Below are 19,498 nucleotides of genomic sequence, written 5' to 3'. Positions count from 1 at the left end.
CAGGAGGGACCAGGGTGCTGAGGAACAAACACTGAGCTGGGCAGTCCCAGCTGGCTATTTCTGCAAGACACTGCTTTGCTTTGCTTTTCCCTTCTTCTTCCTGCTGCAGAAAAAAAGGCTTCACTGCTTGGGACGCTCCTGGGCTGCCCTGTGGCTGAGTAACCCCTGGCCAGACTGCTCCCTAGGGCTGGGAGCTGCAGCTCACTGCAAACAGGTGGGCAGGTCCTGGTGGCACAGACAGCAGAGGATTAACAACAGTACAAACCCAGCTAATTCTACAATCCTGCTGGAATGAATTTACCAGCACCATCTGGCTGTCATTTGATAAGGAATGCAAAGGAGCATTCACCCAGCTATTGATTAAGAGGGAACGTTATTCCCCAGGAACAGAATGGCGCAGTGGTCAGATTAATGTCATTTATTGCTAACTAGATTGTCGTAAATTACACTGTTTGTCAGAAAAAAAGGCTCTGCTGACACAAAATCACGCTTTATATGACTAACCCTATTAAATTAAAACCATGATTTGTTTTTAACAAGAGAATTCTTATTAGTCAAACACATCCAGAACTGGATTACCCAACCAAGAAGACTTTGCAAAATGGCAGTAAAGTCTAACAGCAGTGATAAAATATTTCATGGCTCGGGGAGCCGTCCTTTGCCACCACACTCTCCTCTCTCTGACCACAGGACTGATCCCAGACAAACTGGAGGCCTGGTTCAGTCAGATCAGGGGTTTGGATTCAGCTCTGCTTCTGTTTTCCATCTGTTTGGGCTGGAAAGGAATAACAGCTCTGACCCTACTGCCGACAGGATGGCAGTGCTGGGGACACCGCTGTTCACTGGTGACCAATAAAGGACTTCCTCGATGTTTTGGGAGCACACCTGTCAACTTCTGTTTGTTCCTAATTTGGGGGGTTCAAACAAGGCTGCTGTGCTAAATTTTCCATTTCAGAAACAGAGCTTACAAAGTCTTAAAATACTTAATTAAAATTGTCAACCTCTGCCTTTGAAGCGCTTGATTATTAATAACCTTCACAAATCTTGTGTGTGCAGTGAGAGAGGAGCTGCAGACAAAGCAGAGTGGCCTCTTTATTGTCTCTGAGCACGCCAAGAGCTCCCTGACAGGGGTTCCCAGCGTGGCTGGGTGGGAGCAGCGCTGGTCCCAGAGGGGGCACTGCAGGAGGAGGGAAGGTTACACCCCACAGCCTCGCAGCCTTTTTTATTGCTGACACAGCTGAGGGGGGAAAAAAAGAGCTGCTGAGCACATCAACCCTCCCTCATGATCTGGAGAGGTGAGAAACAGGCTGAGGTGAAACACTGAAGCAACAGGGGCTGAGGGGCAGGACCCTCGTGCAGAGGCCACATCCCAGCTCTGTGTCCTGTTCACGAGGTGTTCCCATGTCCAGCGTCATCTGGGATGGCAACGATCAACAACCAACCCCAGCCCAGCTCTACAAGGGTTTCACATGTGCCAGGCTCTTCTTAAAGCAGTGTTTTCTTGGCAGAGCTGTAAATAGGGACCAATCTCCAGCTGAAGGGAACGTGTGCAAGTCTCCAGTGTAATTTTGAACTTTCCCTAAGATTCATTACAGATGCTCACTAAGCACATATAAAAACATCGAAAGGAGTTGTTATAAAAAAGAACAGCTCGGAAATTCAAAGCTGAAAAGTTGCCACCCTTTACTCTCCCTTCTGTGACTTAGGAGAACAATCCTATTACACCAGGATGCAAAGAAAACAAGTGCAAGAGGAGGAGATGGCATATCATTTTTCCTGATTTCCTAATTTTTTTCTCAACTGTTTTCTCCCATATTTACCTCGTCCTTGACTTCTCTCCCAGGGTAATAAAATCTCACTTTATATGCACAAATCAAGACTTTGTAATCAAGCTCCCCAATGATACTTACATAAAACAAGACTCTGGGAAACTAAATAAACCTTGAGAAATATGTTAATTATGTTAAAATAGAAGAGTAAAAATAAAGTAGAAGCCTTGGCTGGCTGAACATTTCTTTTGTTTGCTGTCCAATATACTTTGATTATCAAACAGGCAAAAAAAAAATCTCTAATGATCCTGTCCAAGAGTCTTTGTTTCAATGTAAGAGGAAAACAAGTCCCCTTCTGTCCTGAATATTTAGGCCTGTTAGTGTCCTCCTGTGATAATCTTGGGGTTTATAACCCTTCTGTCTAATGTGCAATATATCTAAAAGAAATTAACAATGAATTTTGAGCATACAATGAACAATTATGCATGGAGGATAATCCCAAGTATTATGAGGAACAATTTCTCCTGCCTGCCCTCAGCAAACCTTGGTTGTCTACCAGGGTCTTTTTAAAGTTTGATGTTCTCATCGTGATTTTTCAGGAGAGAAACATTCACAAAAGAATGAAAGCCTGAAAAAGGCTCCAGGACCCAAACCTTCTACCTTAGTCAGATCTTTGCAAAGACACGTTGCTGCTTCTCCTTCACACGCCTGGCCGTGCCCAAGGAGGGGCTGCCGCTCTTCCCTGCTGTTCTGCACTCCACAAAACAAAACCTTCCTGGAAACAGCCCCTGGAATCTCAGTCAGGCCCGTTCTCTTTCTTCGATGAGGATGTTCCCGACCTGCTGAAGGTTCGTGCAGGCAGAGCTGGGTTACACTGCAGTGGGTGTGGCAGCTGCTGCCCCGGCAATGGAATGAAGCTGTAAAATCCACAATTCCCTGCTGCTGCACTGCAGAGTCCCCTGCTCAGCCCAGACTTGAGATCCCTGCTCTCTTATGCTTTAAGAGACCTTTTGAGAGAGATGATAAGGAGTTTGTTTTTTTTTTTCTTTTTTTTTTTTGCCAAAATGCTTCAGGCATTTAATTCTGAAAACTAATTTCTGAATTGGGTGCTATGCTAATAATGTATTCCAACCCCAGGCTGCCTGTAATCCCTCACAGACTCTCTCCTCCTTGGTTTCCCATTAGCAGAGCATCTGTCTTCTCACTGCTGTATTGTTTGCTCTCTGCATGGGACCCTTAGTACATGGGCTACAACAATGCAAGAAATTCATGGGATCGCATTAAGAGGGGGAGAAAATATCAAATTTGGTTCCATGCAGATGGAGTTTTGTTGTTGTTTTTTTACACACATATTTAAATGCAGCAATTAAAATGAACTGGACAAAATGGGGCCTTCTCAGGCTCAGAGATATGGGAGCCTTATGGCAGGTGAGAGAGATTAACAAAAGGAAAACAGTCCAGAACTTTACTCTTCATCTGCTGGAAACCTCTTCTTATACCTTGTTGCTTCACTCTGTCTTGCTGCCAGTGAGCAAACATCACACAGCACTTCACTTCTTGCCACTCTGTCATGTCTGAAGGACAAGGGGAGGGCAAGGAGGGACTTCATCCCCTCCTCAGATGGTCTGGCCACACACAAAACTCTGCCCAAACCCAAGAGTTCAGCTGGTAGAGAACCCTGCCTCGAGCACTCAAGCATTTTACAGCCTCTGAGAAGGGAACAGCCATTGACATCCTGCAGAACATCCAGAGCCCTGAGTGTCAGCACTCACCAAGGCTGCTGTCTGATTAATTAAGAGCCAATTATGATTTTCTTACCTAGACCTCCCTTGGAAGCTTTGCAGTGACAATAACCAAGAAAAAAACCTGAAGTGAAGCAACAGCTTTAACTGCATCATGTCATACAGCCCAACATTTATTACCTTGATTGCCACTGTACAGTACTTCATACTGCACCCACTCCTGCTGGGGGTTATTCACTGTCACTGCTACCATTTATGATCCACACTGGGAAACAAACTGTCTCCATAAGTACCTACACCTTCCTGGAAAAAAATAACCTGCACTTTATTCCTGACAGTTGTTGAGAGATTTCCATTCAAAACATAACAGCAACTAAACCCCACGTTTGTTACTGAAGTGGAAACACGCCACTTTCTCACATGGAACTTTTTTCTAACTCTCCCATAGAAAAAAAATAAAAATTAATGCTGTCTGCTTACAAGTGTTTGGCAGGAGTTACACATAATTAGAAAGAGCTTGAGTTCTTTTAAGTGTGCTTCAGTTATTGTAATTTACTTTTCAATGCAATATTAAGAAAAATGGGAGAGTCTGACTTTTTGGATCACCATCTCAAGAGCAAAGAGGGGAGTGACTGTCTGGCATGGAACCAACTGGACTTTGTAACATGCTCTTCCAAACATTCCACTAGCAAATGTAACCTGTGGGATGGCTGCAAAAGCCAGTCAGTAGTGATACATCTCAGAAAAAACCCATCTTTGTGTTTCCTTGTCTATTTTGCCATGTCCCAGAGAGTGATTCCTGTGGCTCATTCGATAGCCTGTGACCCACTCCAGGAGCTGCAGTGTCCTCTCAGTGAGCACAGACCTCACTCACACACTGATATTCCACTGCACTTTGTTCATCCCATTGTCACCTGGGCCTGTGCTTTTCAGACTTGAATTTTAAGCCCATTTGTAGGTTTGACCCCACACTTCAATTCAGAACACCCTGATCAATCATCACTAATGTCACATTCATTTATCAAATAAAACCAGGACCACTGGCACACTACAAACTTGGGAAAAAATGAGGAAGGGAAGTATTCAAATGTTTTTGGTAGGGAGGGGCTGGAGGGAGACACACACAAGCAGGAACACGAACTGCACTCCCTCGTGCCCCCGTTCCAGTAACACTGTGAACTGATTGCCTTTGTTTCAGTGACAGGATCTGGGAGCACAGCAACACTCAGCATTCCCGATGCCTCCCTCTGGAACTCCTGTCCCAACACAGAGCCATCTGGGCCTTGAAAACACTCACAGACCTCCCTATGCTTCTGTACGTTGGGAATATTGCAGCAGATCCCCTTCCAAGGTTTGATTCCATCACTGTTAAACATCTCCATAAACACCCGGCTGTTCTCTGAGTGGAGCATGGATTTTAACAGCAACCCTCCTAAACTGAACATCCTCCCACTTATCTACAACTCTGTTTGCTCAGTGAATCCCATCAGCTCTGACATGGACACAAGCTGCACCTTCAATTATTCACCTTTTCAACCAAGTCTCTTTTTCTCTGAGTCTCACTTAGCAGCTCTCTGGTTAATGCCCCAGTCCCAGGGTTCATCTCCCAAGGGGGACCTCCAAACATTTATACTCCTTGAGATGGAAAATCAAACCTGTGACCGCAGCTGACACCAGCTTCCATTACACTAAATAAAAACTATCTGCCAGGGGCCCCAGCACGTGGCACAGGCCATTTCCCACACTGGAAAACAGCCCGTGCACACACTGAGAAGAAAAGCCTCATCAGCATTAGTATTTACACTGCACTGTGCACAGGAGCCCAAGCTGGTGTCCTGAGCAGGGCCCGGTCCTGGGGCAGGGGAGAGGAGGATCCCAAAGCCCCCTGGATGGGATGGAGAGGACAAGGAAGGCTGGAGAGGCAGCAGCAGGGCTGCCACTGCACTGCTGGGGCTGGGGGCTTGTCCTGCTTCTGCCACAGCCTCAGCCTCTCCTGCAGAAGGGAAGGAGGGCCCAGAACCACAGAGGCACCGGCCCACAGCCCTCCCAGGGGCTGGGGAGGGCAGGAAGGGGCCACCCCAAGGCTCCAGGAGGTTTGCGATGTGCCAACTCACTCTGCACGCCTGGCATGTGCAAAATGAAGGTTTTAGAGCCTTTTGCCTTGAGGATTTATGGGCAAAGTCCCTCCAGTCTCGCTCACTGAAATGGATGAGCAGCTTCAGATGAAACTTTCAGCAACTAATGACAGCAGAGTCTGCCAGAGGCAAAAACCTGGCGAGAAGAAGTTCAGCCTAAATGATTAAATTTGGCAACGTTACATGTGAGAGAGTGAAAGAGAAAATCTTAAAAGGAGAAGTTTTGGATGACCTTAATGCTGTGCACTGCAGCTTGTGGTGGTGTCTTTAATAGGTTATTTCCAGAGCATCTGAGTGTCTTCCAGTAGTGCATTAAAGCAATGTAACATCTGTCACAAGGTTCATTTTCCCTCTCATCTCCTCCCTCGAGGGAAATTCCCTCATTTCTTAACCTCTACTGGACCCCCACTCAATAATGTTCATTACCTCAAGAGAAAAAGCAAAAGTCTATCAAAAAGGGGAGAAAAAAAAAAAAGAAAAAGGGATAGATAATAGATCTAAGATTCAGGCTGCTTTGGTGACATTTTAAAGTCTTTTTTGCCAAGAAAAACAGTAATTTCTTTTAAATTTCTTTACATGATATTTAAGCATTGAAAAGGAAAGACAGATTAAAATTATTGAGCTATTTTCCCTTCACCCATGATTATGCAGCAATTTATCAACAAAATGAAACAGGAACATCTGACTGGGATTATTTATTATACAGTAAGGCATTTATTTTTTGTTCACTTCACGAGGAACAGTGTCCCTGTTATGGCTAGTTAGCCATCTGTGTCCGAAGAGCTTTCAGGAAAGGATTAAACTGTCATTTGTTTTATTTCCTTTCATGAAATAACCATCCTAACAGGGCTGGGGCAACACTTGGGTATCACTGGACTTGCTACCTTAAGGTGGTGGGTAAAGGAGTAACTGGATCTTCCCTGGAGCTAAAGCAAAGCATGACAAAGTTTGGGGGTTTGTTCTTTTTGCTCCTCACACTCAGTAACAGGCAGGATCCTCCTGGAAATGGCACAGATCGGGCAATGGCTGTGCCATGCTCGGGCAGAAGTGGAATTACCCGTGGATTTATTTTTTGAAATCTGATTCATTCAGCACATTCAGCCAGAATGGCCTGGGTTTAAGCACTGAGAGAATGTGCAGCTGATCAGGGTTGGAGGCTGACAGAAAACCCTCAGAGGCATTCCAAGCGCTCCAGGTGTGGGGATTCCCAGCCTCACCCCTCCATTCCCAGCCCCGCACATCCAAGGCCAGCACCACGAGGACAACTGGGGTATGTGGCATCCCTTCCCCACCTACAACTCCACAAGTGGCTCCAAACACTTGGAACACTTCTCCCCTGGGAAGAACAAGCACAGTAGGCTGCCTGGTTCAGAGAGAGGCGATCTGTGCCCTCAGTCAGAGCAGACACGAGGAGTGTCCCTCGTGGTGTCCCTTGCAGGGTGTCTGTGCCCTGCTCACCGTGAGTCACATCCACACACCACTCACAGCTTTGGTCCACAAATCCAAAGTGCTTTTCCAAGCGAGGGGCAGGTTTGGAATGCTTGGCCCGTGTGTCCCATTTTACAGACTGGTTGTTTGGGAACACGGGGAAGCCAAAGCTCCGGGGCGCTCGCTGTGCTTGAAGTGCTGACCGTGCCCCGTGGAAATGAGCCCTGCTCAGGATTGCTCAGGATTGCACAGGATTGCTCAGGATTGCACAGGACTGCTCAGGATTGCTCAGGATTGCACAGGATTGCTCAGGATCACTCAGGACTGCTCAGGATTGCTCAGGATTGCCCAGGACTGCTCAGAGTTCTGCTGGAGTGCAGAAGCCTCTGGGCTGGAAGGGACCCACCTGGAGCAGCTGCACCAGCACTGTGCTGAACCTCGAGGGGACACCAGCCAAGGAGGGTGAGCCCTGCTCTCACAACAAGTGCCAAACCCTTGAAAGATCAGGAAATGGCTTCTCAAGGTCTTGGCTTCCAGGACCACACATGATACTGCAGGGACTTCCACGCACCACCTCTGCTTGGGAGGAGGAGCTGATCTGTCTTGAGTGAGTGGGAATTAAAGACCCAGGTATCCCACAGGAGCCACAGCTGTGGAGATTGCTCCAGCAGGAGCTGGTGTGGCACAGCAAACAGCAGCATTGCAGGAGAAATAAAATACTGACATCTATAGGATGTTAAACATTTCTAACAGCTACAATAGGAAGACACCCATAAATAATATCCATTCTTCCCTAAAGTTTCCTACACTGGTTCACATCAAGAACCAGTTCAGCTTTCCTGCCCACCATTGTTCATTGCTCCTCATTGCAGCCCCAGAGTCCCTGTGTCCGGCCTGGACTGGCCCACAGGACATTCCCAGTGTGACCCCAGGGATGGTGGGGAAGAAGCACCTGCAGCCAATGAATGGGACACACAGAGGCAGCAGTGGGGATGGACAGAGCTCTGCAGGAATGACAGCCCTCCCTGGGAAGGGGCCGGGCTCTGCTCCAGGTTCCAGGGAGGCTCCAGCCACCAACCCCCATCCATTTGCCAGCTGCTTCCCATTGGGATTCCTCCTGCTAGGAGGGCACACAAGGGGCTCATTCCCATCTCTGCTGCTTTGGGGGGACTGTGAGCAAGGGAACATCCACTCCTCACACCTGGCTGTCCCTGGGAATCCATGGAAAAAGCAGGAGGCTGGTGCAAACCCAACCAGGAACACACAGGCCATTATCAGCTGGATTTCCCCAGGCCCCTGGTGGGACAGCACTGCCCCTCCTGAAGCTGTTCTGCTTTCTAATTCCTGTTATGTTCGTGTCATACCTGAAATAACCTGCTCACAAGCTGTGGGGCTGCAAATCCAGAGCTGTGCCCATGCTCCCAAACCTACAGGAGCATCTGATCCTCCTGATCAACTCCCAGACCAACAAAAGCCAAGCAAGAGTAAGGACATCAACAGCAGGCAGCATTGTCTCAGCATACAGACAATTAGAATGCTGGTGGGCCGACTCTGTTCACACTCCCACATTAAAATAGCCTTTTTCCTATCTCCCTGCTTAACTTCCCTAACATCCCACTCCCATGCTGTCAGCAGGGAATCCTGCTGCACTCCAGTGAAGCTGCACTAAGATTTGGAGTCACAGCAGAGACTGAAATTCTCAGTTATACAGGAAAAGCGTTTTGCTTTGGACTGAAAACACCCCTTTTTAGAGAGGATTGGGGTTTCCAAGTTGTCAGGAGCAAGAAGTAGTTAAAATAATTTCCTTGTTAATGGCAACTTTGCAGCCTTTTCCTTTCAACTTTGAGAAAAGCTTTGAGCTTTCTCTGTCCCCAGAACTCTAAACCAGGCAAAGCTGTGTTATTTTATCAGTGAAACAGTCCAACTGCTGGTGTTCTTGCTGTGACACTCGCTCAGGGGGGCTGAGAGGAGATGCATTACTTTCTGAGGAGCAGTGAGCTGAACACGAGCAGGGAAAATGGCAGGATTTGCTTTCTCTTGCTGCCTTACACAGCAGGGAGTCCCTTGGTCCTCCTCTCCCCCTCCCTCTGTGCTACTGGGAACCTGCTAAAACACACCTGGGGGAGGTTTGGGCTTTTAAACCCGTGCCCTGAATGTCCCAGCAGTTCCCTAACTTGCAGAAAGTTTATTCCTCTCAGGCCTTTAATCTCAGTTTTCTTGGGAAGATCACTGCAAGTATCTTCCTTCAGAAGCCACAACAGAACATGTCCTAAAGAGGTTCCCCCCCATCCCATGCAAACTGAACGTTCTCCAAAAGATTAAGATTTTTAGATTTAAAATTCTCGTGTTCAGGCTGAAATTACAAGCTAATAACAACAATCATGTCATTAAGTCTGGATGAAAGGTTTTGATCATGAGGAAAGTACATTCCAACACGGTTCAAATTAAAAATCTCAAAGGTTGGAGCCCCTCCCTCTCACACTCCACCTCCTCTCCCTCACCCTGTGCTTCTGCAGAAACACAGGAAGGAAAGAGCTGAAAAAAGCAAGGAAGAAAAAGTACTTTTCTCTCCAGAATGCAAGAAAAACAGTAACAAGTTTCAGTTATCACAAGAAACTTATTTTCTGCACAAAATACAGTTTGGTTTTTTTCAACAGGCTCCAGTTCACAGGCAGGCTGTGAGTAAAGGTGTAACACATGAAAGCAAATATGGCTTATACTGTAGGAACTTCCATGATTTTTATGGATTGCATTGATGAAAAATGCATTTGCATGCTCTGAACTACCACTTTTGTTGTGGGATATACTTTGAGTAATTCCTTTGCAAAAAGCACGATTATATATTCATTAGAAATGGAAAGCTGTTCTGGAAGATCTAAGCTTCTAAATTAATGGTGTTTCAATAACTAAGGTGGCATAAATTCAACATACTGAGTCTCCAATTCATCTTCCTCTAAGCCATAATATATCACTGCTCTCTAATTGCAATTCCCTGCCATGCTGTCCATCTTAATTCTAAATGGTCTGCCACTTCTCAAACCATTCCTGTGCACTGCACAATCCTCACCCTGAACTGCTCAAAGATTTTATTTTTGGAACAGCACAGCTCAGCCACAAGCACCATTTTTCTCTTCGTGACTCAGTCTCTGCTGAAGTAAAGCATGGAGAGAACAGGAGTTGTCCCTCCGTGGCCAACAGTTCTGAGCTAATCCCAGCACTGGGAGCAGAGCAGGGATTGGGCTGTGCCTGCTCCCTCCTGCTCTGATTGCTATTCCCTAGATGTTTGACTTGGAGCTTGGCAGCCCAGGCCCCGTGGCTGCAACTCAAGTGCCAGGCTTGAGCAGCTCCAGTGTTTATTCTCATAATTTACACTCTGGGATGGTTTATAGACAGTTATGTCCTTGGTTTTACAGCCCCCACTTCAAACCAAGGGTCTGATCCTGCTGCTGTGGAGTCAGGGGTAAAGGATTCCCAGTTTGCCCCACATCACCAAACCATCTCTCAAAGCAAACAAGTCAATATAAAACACTGCTCTGGTTTAGAAATAATAAAAAAATGCCTGACATCTTACTTACTAGGAAGTCTTCTTCACAGTACACCTTGCCATTGACATTGTAGAACGCTTTTCCTCGTAGTCTTCTCCCTGTTAAAACACAGGACTGTCAGAATTTTGTGCTCCATCCCCAAACCCAGTTGTTCAGAACGTGAAGTGAACAGCACACCCTTCATGCCTGTCTGTGGGGTCTGTTCCTGGCCCCTCTCCTCTCCAGAGGGTCAAGCTCTTGGTTCTATCCTGCCTTACCAAATCAGGCACCAAACCTTGCCTTAGGTATCATCCAAATATCACCTCCGAGTGCAGGTTGTAGAAGCTGCACTTGGAGACAAGAAGTTCCTGGAACTGATAGAAGTACCTGGAAGACTTCAAATCTAAACTCGAAAATAATTCTGGGGAAAAGGCTCCTTTGGAAATCGAGACAATTTTCTTGGCAGGTAAAATCCCAGCGGGCACACAGCCACTGCCATCAACAGCACGTCTGACTGCAAAGGACCAGGCAAGGGATACTGCATATGGATGTTCCTGCCACCCTTAGAAATATTAATCATCAGTGCCACAGCAGGTTTCCTGGGACACTAAAGCAGTACAAGGCACACGTGATGGAGGGAAGGGCAGGAAGATCACACTGAAAACAAGAGATTTTGTATTCCAGTTTTGACATTTGCCACCTCATTAGCCCGTGTGGAACTCTACTGACAAAACCTGCGATGGTCATTAATTAACTGATGGCTCCCTTTACAGCAAAGAACTGCACAGCAGCCTCCAAAGAGTCCCAACAAAAAGGATTAAAGCCAGGAATTCCAGACCCAGCAGGCCCCACCAGGTTTCTGATGCAGCAGATCAGAGCTGTCGTACAGCAGAGCTGCTCCGCTGACAGCAGTGCCCTTGTGCCAGTGTAACACCACCCAGGGAGAGGGAGAACACTCATCCCAGCTCACCTCATGCCCACTCTGCCAGGGTCCCCCTGGCCAGAGCTCCCAGGCAGAGGGTGCTCTGTGCAGCCCTGCCAGGCAGATGGCACAGGGGCTGTGCTGGCACGGACACAGAGCAGGGAAGGGCAACGGGCTCGGAACCCACAGGTCAAAAGATGGCCCCTCCAGGTCACTGCCAAAGCCACACTCACAGAATGAGCCTGGACATCTCCTCCAGCTCCACCAGAAACGCCACAACCTCGGTGAGGGTTGGACTCCGAGGGCGGGCAGGCTGAGCCAGCTGGCCAGCGCTGAGGGGCAGGAGTGCTCCCCACCGCTTCCACAAACAGCGGGGAGGAAAATATGATTAATTTTCAGCGCCTGAAAGTGCCTTTGACACGTTGCCACTGCGATCCGACCCTGGGAAACAGCGTGTGGCACAGAGGAGCTGGGATCTGGGCTGGTGCTTTTGGGAAGTCACATGCTGCATGCGGCTGTCTGGTGGTTTTACTGTCGTGGCCCAGGGAAATGCTTCTTTTGTGTGCACATTCTTGGGCTGTCGATCTCACGGGCTGCTGTCTCCATACTGCTGGTAGGTGGAGTCAGCCCTTGTTTGTCTTTCCAGCTGCCTGGTAGCTCTGGTGGGGACCAGGAGCCTCGTGGTGTGGAGAACATGTTTATCTCCTCTGAGAGTCTTGGGCGAAACTGTGCCATCCACCAAACAAGCCACAGGGCTGGGACAATCAGGCCTCATGGGGCCTCTCTCGACTGATGCAGGAGCAACCATCTCTAGAACTTCCCTCCTGCTTCTCCAAGCTGTTTTTGAACCTCTCCAGTGAAAGGTAAAAGCACATGGAATGGAAGGAAGGAAGGGCAAGAGGCCGGAATGGCTTTTGAAAGGACACTCTGTCAGTGCCAGGCCCAGCCTTGGAACACAACTTGTCTTCAGATGGTGGGCATGAAGTGGCTGCCCCCAGGCAGGGACTGCCTGATGCAGCACTGCCATGGTGCTCCCACACACCTGCCAGGGTGTTAGGGTCAGGTGGAGGAGCGCTGGCCATCCCCCTCCCCACACCCCCACTGTGGCTGGGAGCAGCACAGGTAGTTAGGGACGAATCCCAAAGCCCCTTGCTGGAAGGATCTGTGCAGGACAGGAACGCTCTGATATGAGGGGGGTCAGCAGAAGGTGCAGGAGGATCTGCATCCCAGTGTGCAGAGCCTGGCAGTGCTGAGGCTGAAAGAAACAGCCCAAATTCTGCTCCCGTTGTTCCTCAGCAAAGCATCAGCGGCAGAGCCAGAAGGGTCAGAGCTTTCCTGGACTGAGATGCAGAGGGAAGCCTCTGACCCAAAGCAAACCTGATGTTTTGGAGTGGCTCTCAGCACTTCTGATGTCAGATGGATCTGGGAGATGATTGCCCTGTGACATGGACCCACCTGAGCCCAGCCCAGCCAGGAGCCTCCACATCACCCCTGCACCCCTGTGAGCCCCATTCCCAGCCCATCCTGCCAGCCTGAGACCTCTGTCCCACACAGCACAACACCTTTCAAAACTGAGGGAAAATGCTGCTCTCCCCATTTTCCAGCTAAAAAACCGAGATACTTATTAGGGAACAGACTTGCCTAAACTCATAGAGCAGGCGAGCAGCTTGCTCACATGATAATGACTATCATTAGCAACGATTAATAAGATCGACAGACCTTTTACCTTAGAAGAATTTCATTCAGGGATAGTACAGTAGTTATCTCAAAGACAAGAAACAGCAAGTTCATCACTCAGCTGTGGATGCCTATATTGGCTTTTACATTCTGCATTTTAGAAATAAAGACAAAAGCTACATTCCCCTTGCCCCCCAGAAGAGTTTGCTCAATGCCAGCATCGAACACAGTCAGACACCACACTCTGAGTGAAAACTGCAATCCAGAGGGAAGTGCTGGCAGCTGCAGCCAGGGAGACAGGAATCCCAAGGAGAGGCAGTGCTGGGGCTCCAGCACCAGGATGGGCACAACACCTCGAGGTTGGGGTACCTGCCCCGAGCTCCAGGCACTGCACAAAGGGCTTCACCCCTCAAGGTCCTGGATAACTCAGGGGCCTGCACAGCACCAGCCTGTTCCATGTAGCTGTATAACCCACTGTTATCAATTTGGCAGAGACTGCAAGTTAAAAACCCCCCGATGTTCCTTCAGCCAGCTGAGCCAAGCACCTGGCCAGCCAGGGCAGATAACATCACCCTGCCCGCTGGCACACGGGACCTGCTGCCTGGCTTTCCTCTCAATGACTGAGCCTAGCCAAGCCTGGTTGCTGTTTGCTTTCATAACACTGAAACAAAAAAAGCCAAGGCTTTCTGACAAAACCTGATGCAACTTGCCGGTGGCTCATTATAATAACAATGAGCAGCTGTAAGGAGCAGCAGCCCAGCAGTGAGGGCTCCACCGACGCTGCCCCGGGTTCCTCCTCCTGCTCTGGGTGCCCTCCTCGGTGTGTCCTCCCCTCAGACCAGTTCCCAACAGCAGCAGGGAAGATGCTCTGCTTCACACCTAGCCACAGGAGCAGCAGCTCGGCCAGGAACACGTGGGGGGACCCCGAGAGGGGCAGACACACCGAGCCTTGCAGCCTGTGTGCAGGGACCCAACCCCACCGAGCCTTGCAGCCTGCGTGCAGGGACCCAACCCCAACCCTTACAGGGAACTCTTTTTTTTTCCTGAGTGCTTCTCAGCCTTGTTTTACTGTACAAAATGAAGCTGATGCACTCACAGGGACAAATGCCTGCTGCAAGTAACATATTTCTTGACTGACACCCACACCCCTGAGGGGCAGTGAGCACCAGGATAAGGGGGTTCCACCACGTCAGGTGGGAGGCACAGACCTCACAAATGCTCCAGCAAACAGTGCAAAGATTCACACAGATAATCTAGAACACAATAAAATACAAGCTAGAAATGACTCTGTCCCAAGGACAGATCCCAACTGATGTTTGTAATCAACATGACAAACATCCTAAAGAATGCAGGCGTTTGGAACTTCAAAAAATATATATATAAAAGCAGAATCACCTCTAGGTTTTTAACATCAGTTTTCACATTTAACCAGTTTATAAGTCTCTGGAGTTTAAATGTATCTACCAGTTTCCTGCAAAATCCTACTTCCTGCAAAATTTTTATCTCCTACATGTTGCAAACTAAGAGGAAGGAATGGGAGAGCTGTTGCTTTATTGAAGGGCTCAACTCAAAGACTCATCCTACAAAAGGAAAAATGACAGAGGCTGTCACAACTATTCTCTCCAGCCTCTGCAACACCCCACTGTGTGGTGAAAACACACCTGCCAGGAAGCCAGGATGGGGTAAAACCTTTTTCCAATGCTGTAAACCTTTTTCCAATGCTGTTTCAAAGGCTGCTCCAGGCCCCCATGGAACAAACCGTGAATCAGCCTGGGTTTTACCTTCTTGAGAAGGTGCTCCCAAAGAGCACTGGAAGAGTCCTGCCCCCTCCCCTGTAGCTGAAAAGCATCTTCCGAGCCCTCCCTGCCCCTGCTGGCTGTATTTGCCTGTGGGGAGGTGAGTTTATCAAGTCACAGCATCATCAGTGGCACATCTCCTGTCTCACACAGGGTGATGCAACTGCATCAGGGGCTGACACCCCTGCCTTTGGAAGACAGGAGATAGCAATGTCTCATTGTCACAGCCTGCTCATTAGATCTAATTACTGTTTGCAGCACGCTTTGAAGTTGAAAAGTGCCAAAGCATTATTATAATACTTTAAGTACTCTGATGATTAAAAACACACAACCGTTTGGTAACGATCACGATTTACCAGTACTGAAGTTCCAGAGTTCCTGCGAGAAGCCTGCATTGTCTCAGTGCCTGACGCTACTCAAACACAAACAGCTCCCTCTGACACAATGGGAATGCTGCAGCTCCAGCCCTGCCTCCCAGAGAACGCCCGGTGAGTCCCCGGGACTCCCAGCACGCTGAGAAAACCACACCATCTTCTGATACTCAAGATGTGTGTGCATCTTCTCACAGCTTAATGCAGGAACGTGTCAGTGTTAGGGGGGACTAAAAGAGAGATGACTAATAATGTCCTTGTTATTTCTGATGTTATAGCTGTGTGGAACAAGAGGAGTCTATTTTAATCACAAAATGTAATTAAACCCCCTCCATATGGAGTGCAATGCAAGAGTTCAGCTGTAGGTATCACTGCTAAAGATAAGAAATTCATTAGAGCAGAGCTAATTAACAGGCTGAACAGCCCAAGCTATGGATTATTACTCAGCAGCTGCCATTGCTGCTGGCTGGGGACATGCCTGGGGAGCACAGAGCTGGGCTCTGGGGCTGCTCCTTCCTCCCAGGCAGGGTGGCTGTACCTGCCCTGTGCCCCCAGCATGGCCATGCCCTGCTCCTGCTGGGAAAGGGCCACCCGGGAGCTCCTGGCTTGTCTCACAGCAGCAACACATACACAGCATCCTCCTCTATCAGCTCTTTCTGGAGGAAAAAAACTGCACCACATTGCTTCTCTCCTCGAGATCTCTCACCCTTCCTATTTTATGAACTGTCAGCTCAAAGGCTGAACGGGACACTTCAGTGAGAATCCCTCTGGCCCACGACCCGCACAGCTTTCCGAGCGTGGCAGCGCGGGCTCTTCATGCCTGGCTGACCAAAGAACTGGGCCTATCTGTTTTAGTTAGCAATATTAAACATGGACCTAATTGCTTGTTAACTGCTCCAGTCCCATCTCTGTAGTGGCTGATGTGACAGCAGCACCACCACTGGTCTCATTTGCCACCTGAAGTGACAGCCTCCCCAAGTGCTCAGAGTGCACACACAGGATTAATATGCAACAACACTTGTTCAGGTATTTCCCAGCTAACACAGCAGTGAAGGGAAATTCCCCTGTATTGCCCCAAAGCCCTGCACAAGTGGAACCAGACACAAGGTGGCCTGGGCTGAGCAAATGCTCCTGCCTGTGGCCACGGTCTCCATCACCACTCAATGGAAATGCAAACTTCACCAAGCCAAACCTGGGAATGTTGCTTTGCAAAACCCCCTGGGGCTCTTGGTCTGGGGCTGTTCCGATTCTGAGCTGGTCTGTGGTGCCATCCACGGGCTGCCCACGCTCCCAGATGGTGTGGGATGATGCCCAGCGCTGAGCCCACAGAGGGCAGGCAGTGCCAGGTGACCTCCCCAGCGCCCTGCACGGGACACCACGGTGGCACCGCTCTGCACAGCCCCACAGCAGCCTCTGGCACAGCCTGCAGCTCTTCTTGCCGTGCTGTCCCTCTGAAGAGCAGCTGTGTGACACTGTCTAATGACTGAGAAACAGAGACACACACAACCCTAAAGCTGAAGGGCAGATGAAGTCTCCAGAACCCAAACCTGCCCTCCACAACCCCCAGGTTCAACAGCTACCATTTCCGAGCAGAGGAAGCTAAACCTTAAGTCACCAGATGGTTCCAGGGGCTGAAACTTCAAGAGAAATACCAAGTTTTACAAACACAGAATAAATCATTGAAAACACTAAACAATAACAACCTGCTACCTCCTCTGCCCAGTCAGCTCTAGCTGGACCGGACGCAGAATTTCACCCGGGAGAGCTGTTCCCTTTCAGCAGAGTAGGTTTGTCTGCCCAGGAATTAAAGATGTGCCAAAAGAAAACAAAAGCTCCCAATACTTTTTCTTCATTTGTTACCATTCCCCCTTTCCTCACATGTGAGTTTGGGCCCGCAGTTCCCATCCCTCCCTCTGCCCATAGGTTTTCTTTACACGGGGTTTCTGTCACTCCACCCACTTGAGAACGGGGTGAACCCAGGGCTGCTTGAGCCCCTCTGTAACTGTTAATTAAATTTTTCTCCTCAGTCTGCTGAGGACTCACACAAAGCCACCGAGCACAACCTCTTGGTGAGGGGGTCCCGCAGTGGAGCTGCTGCCACAGCCGGGGCAGAGCGGGGTCTGCGCTGGGAAGGGGCTGCGAGGAGGGGACTGAGCCCAGCCCAGCCCCTGGGCTTGGAGAAAATTCCATCCCCCACCGCCACGGCCCCCTCCCCTCCTCACAATGCTCAGGCTTTGTGAAAAAAGGGGTGAATTTTTAGGGCTTTCAGGGTTTTTAAGATGGGGGGGGGAGGGAGGGAAAACCCAATGCCAAATTCCTTTGAATAGAAGATACTGCATGTTGGCAGAAGCCACTTTTCACAGACTCCAACCGTTTGAAATCTGAAACACTAAAAAGTGGCTACTGTGGATGTGCTGTATTCTTCTTTTCAAAGCAATCTGGCACACAATTTTGCTCCCCTGTTTCAGGACCCAATCCTGCATTCCTTTCACGCTCAGACTCCCATTGACTTTAAGGAATGCAGGATTGGATCCTAAATGTGTGCTTTACTCACACAATAGCTCCTCATGGTTACGATCTATTGAGAAAGGCACACTTTAAAAACCATTTGGAATTGCAGGCTCATCCACCAGGCCAGAATGCCTGTAAAGATCCCCCATTATTCCAGGGAAAATGCTCGGTGCCTGAATTGCACACACACATACTCGCACGTTTTCCTGGTTTCAAGCTGCAGGCACAGCTTAGCTTGAGATGCATCAAAATATTTTGAGCACTGGCCTGATAGCTCCTAAAGAAACCACGTGTAATTTTAGGTTTGGAAAAAAGGCAAAACTCCGGGGAAAGGGAAAAAAAAAAAAAAGCCACCAAAGCAAACATATAAGCAGCTGAATCTTAAGGTCGGTTTTTCAGAGAACTTTTGTAAAAGCCTCTAAAAGACCTGCACCGGCTAAGACAAAACAGAGCCTTGCACTGCTATTTTTGAGGATGCTGTATATTGAGTTACGAGGCTATTACGATGCAAATCTCAAATGTACAAGCTTTTTACTTGGCCATAAACACCAAACAGTATACATTGTCCTTTCAGAAGAAAAGGTTTGCTGCTAAAATAGCAGAAGCCCTACGTAAATAACCAACATTCTTTCTGCCTGAGGTCACTGACTTGGCCTATTCAATTCCGGGCTAGTCTGGGATTTGACAATCTAAGCAGGGGAGAGGCCCTTTCCTTTTTTTCAAAAGAATGCTGGGATTTTATTTGAAATTTAAACTCTTGCAAACAAAAGGTGGCATCGTATGCTGGAGGCCTATGAAGGTGGAGTACAGGATGTGTATTGTTTTCTCCCTTTACATAGGTTCTTTCAGGAAAGAGTATTCAGAGTCTGTGAACAAATTCTAATCAAATATTATCATCAGGTAGACAGACACAAGAAGATATGAATAAACACTTTTTTAGAGATTAGGAGATTCCCTTTCAAAAAAATTGATGCGGGGCAAGCATTAAAATGGTTAAAAATGATAATTTAAATTATCATTTAAAATGCACTGTTTTCAAATCAATAATTGGAAATGACTCCACGGTTTAAGTTCCTACACTAATTCATATTTGTACACCAAAACAGAGCTTTTCAGTGCAAATTAACCACGGCCACAAAGTCAGCATTCACTCTCACTCTCCATCTCAGGTCTGTCCTGGGCAGGCAGATGGTAGTTAACTCTTTCTTCCTCCCTGTTAACAGTTGCCCAGCTCTGACTTGGACCCTCACAAAAGCCCACTCTGGTGTAACACAGTTAGCATTTCCACTCCTGGGCTGTTGTGCAGGCTCTGCACTGCTCTGTGCCCCCTCTCCAGCAGGGCAGCATCGAGCTGAAGATCTGCCCCAAGGTACCATCTTGGCCAGAAAAACGTCTGCCTTTGCTCTGCACACACTAACCTGTGGTAAAATCCAGATGAAAACAGGGCAGTTCATCATCCCGACATGTTTGTAGCCCAAGGGAAACTCCAGACTCCCCTCTGCAGTTTACCTTAACCTGCCACGATGGCAAAATGAAAAACTGCAGTATCTTCCTGAGGATTTTGCCCCGTGTCAGGGAGGCACTGAAGGGAACAAACACCTTCCTGCCCAGCCCTTGCTGCCA

At 48.3% G+C, this 19,498-nt stretch overlaps 1 protein-coding gene across 1 annotated transcript in view; it reads right to left on the bottom strand.

The window, feature by feature from the left end:
* The window catches only part of WTIP (WT1 interacting protein), a 78,508-nt gene that overhangs the window by 13,562 nt on the left and 45,448 nt on the right, over nt 1-19,498 (bottom strand). The window contains exon 3 of the mRNA XM_050311470.1: nt 10,650-10,717. Within this exon, the coding sequence (XP_050167427.1) occupies nt 10,650-10,717 (68 nt within the window). The remainder of the gene's footprint in view (nt 1-10,649; nt 10,718-19,498) is intronic.

This window comes from Myiozetetes cayanensis, unplaced genomic scaffold (assembly GCF_022539395.1).
Source record: "Myiozetetes cayanensis isolate MyiCay16 unplaced genomic scaffold, myiCay2020 scf16, whole genome shotgun sequence".
In the NCBI taxonomy this organism is placed as follows: Eukaryota; Metazoa; Chordata; class Aves; order Passeriformes; family Tyrannidae; genus Myiozetetes; species Myiozetetes cayanensis.
Note: the sequence above shows the minus strand (reverse complement) of the source record. Positions and strands in the feature narration are given on the sequence as shown.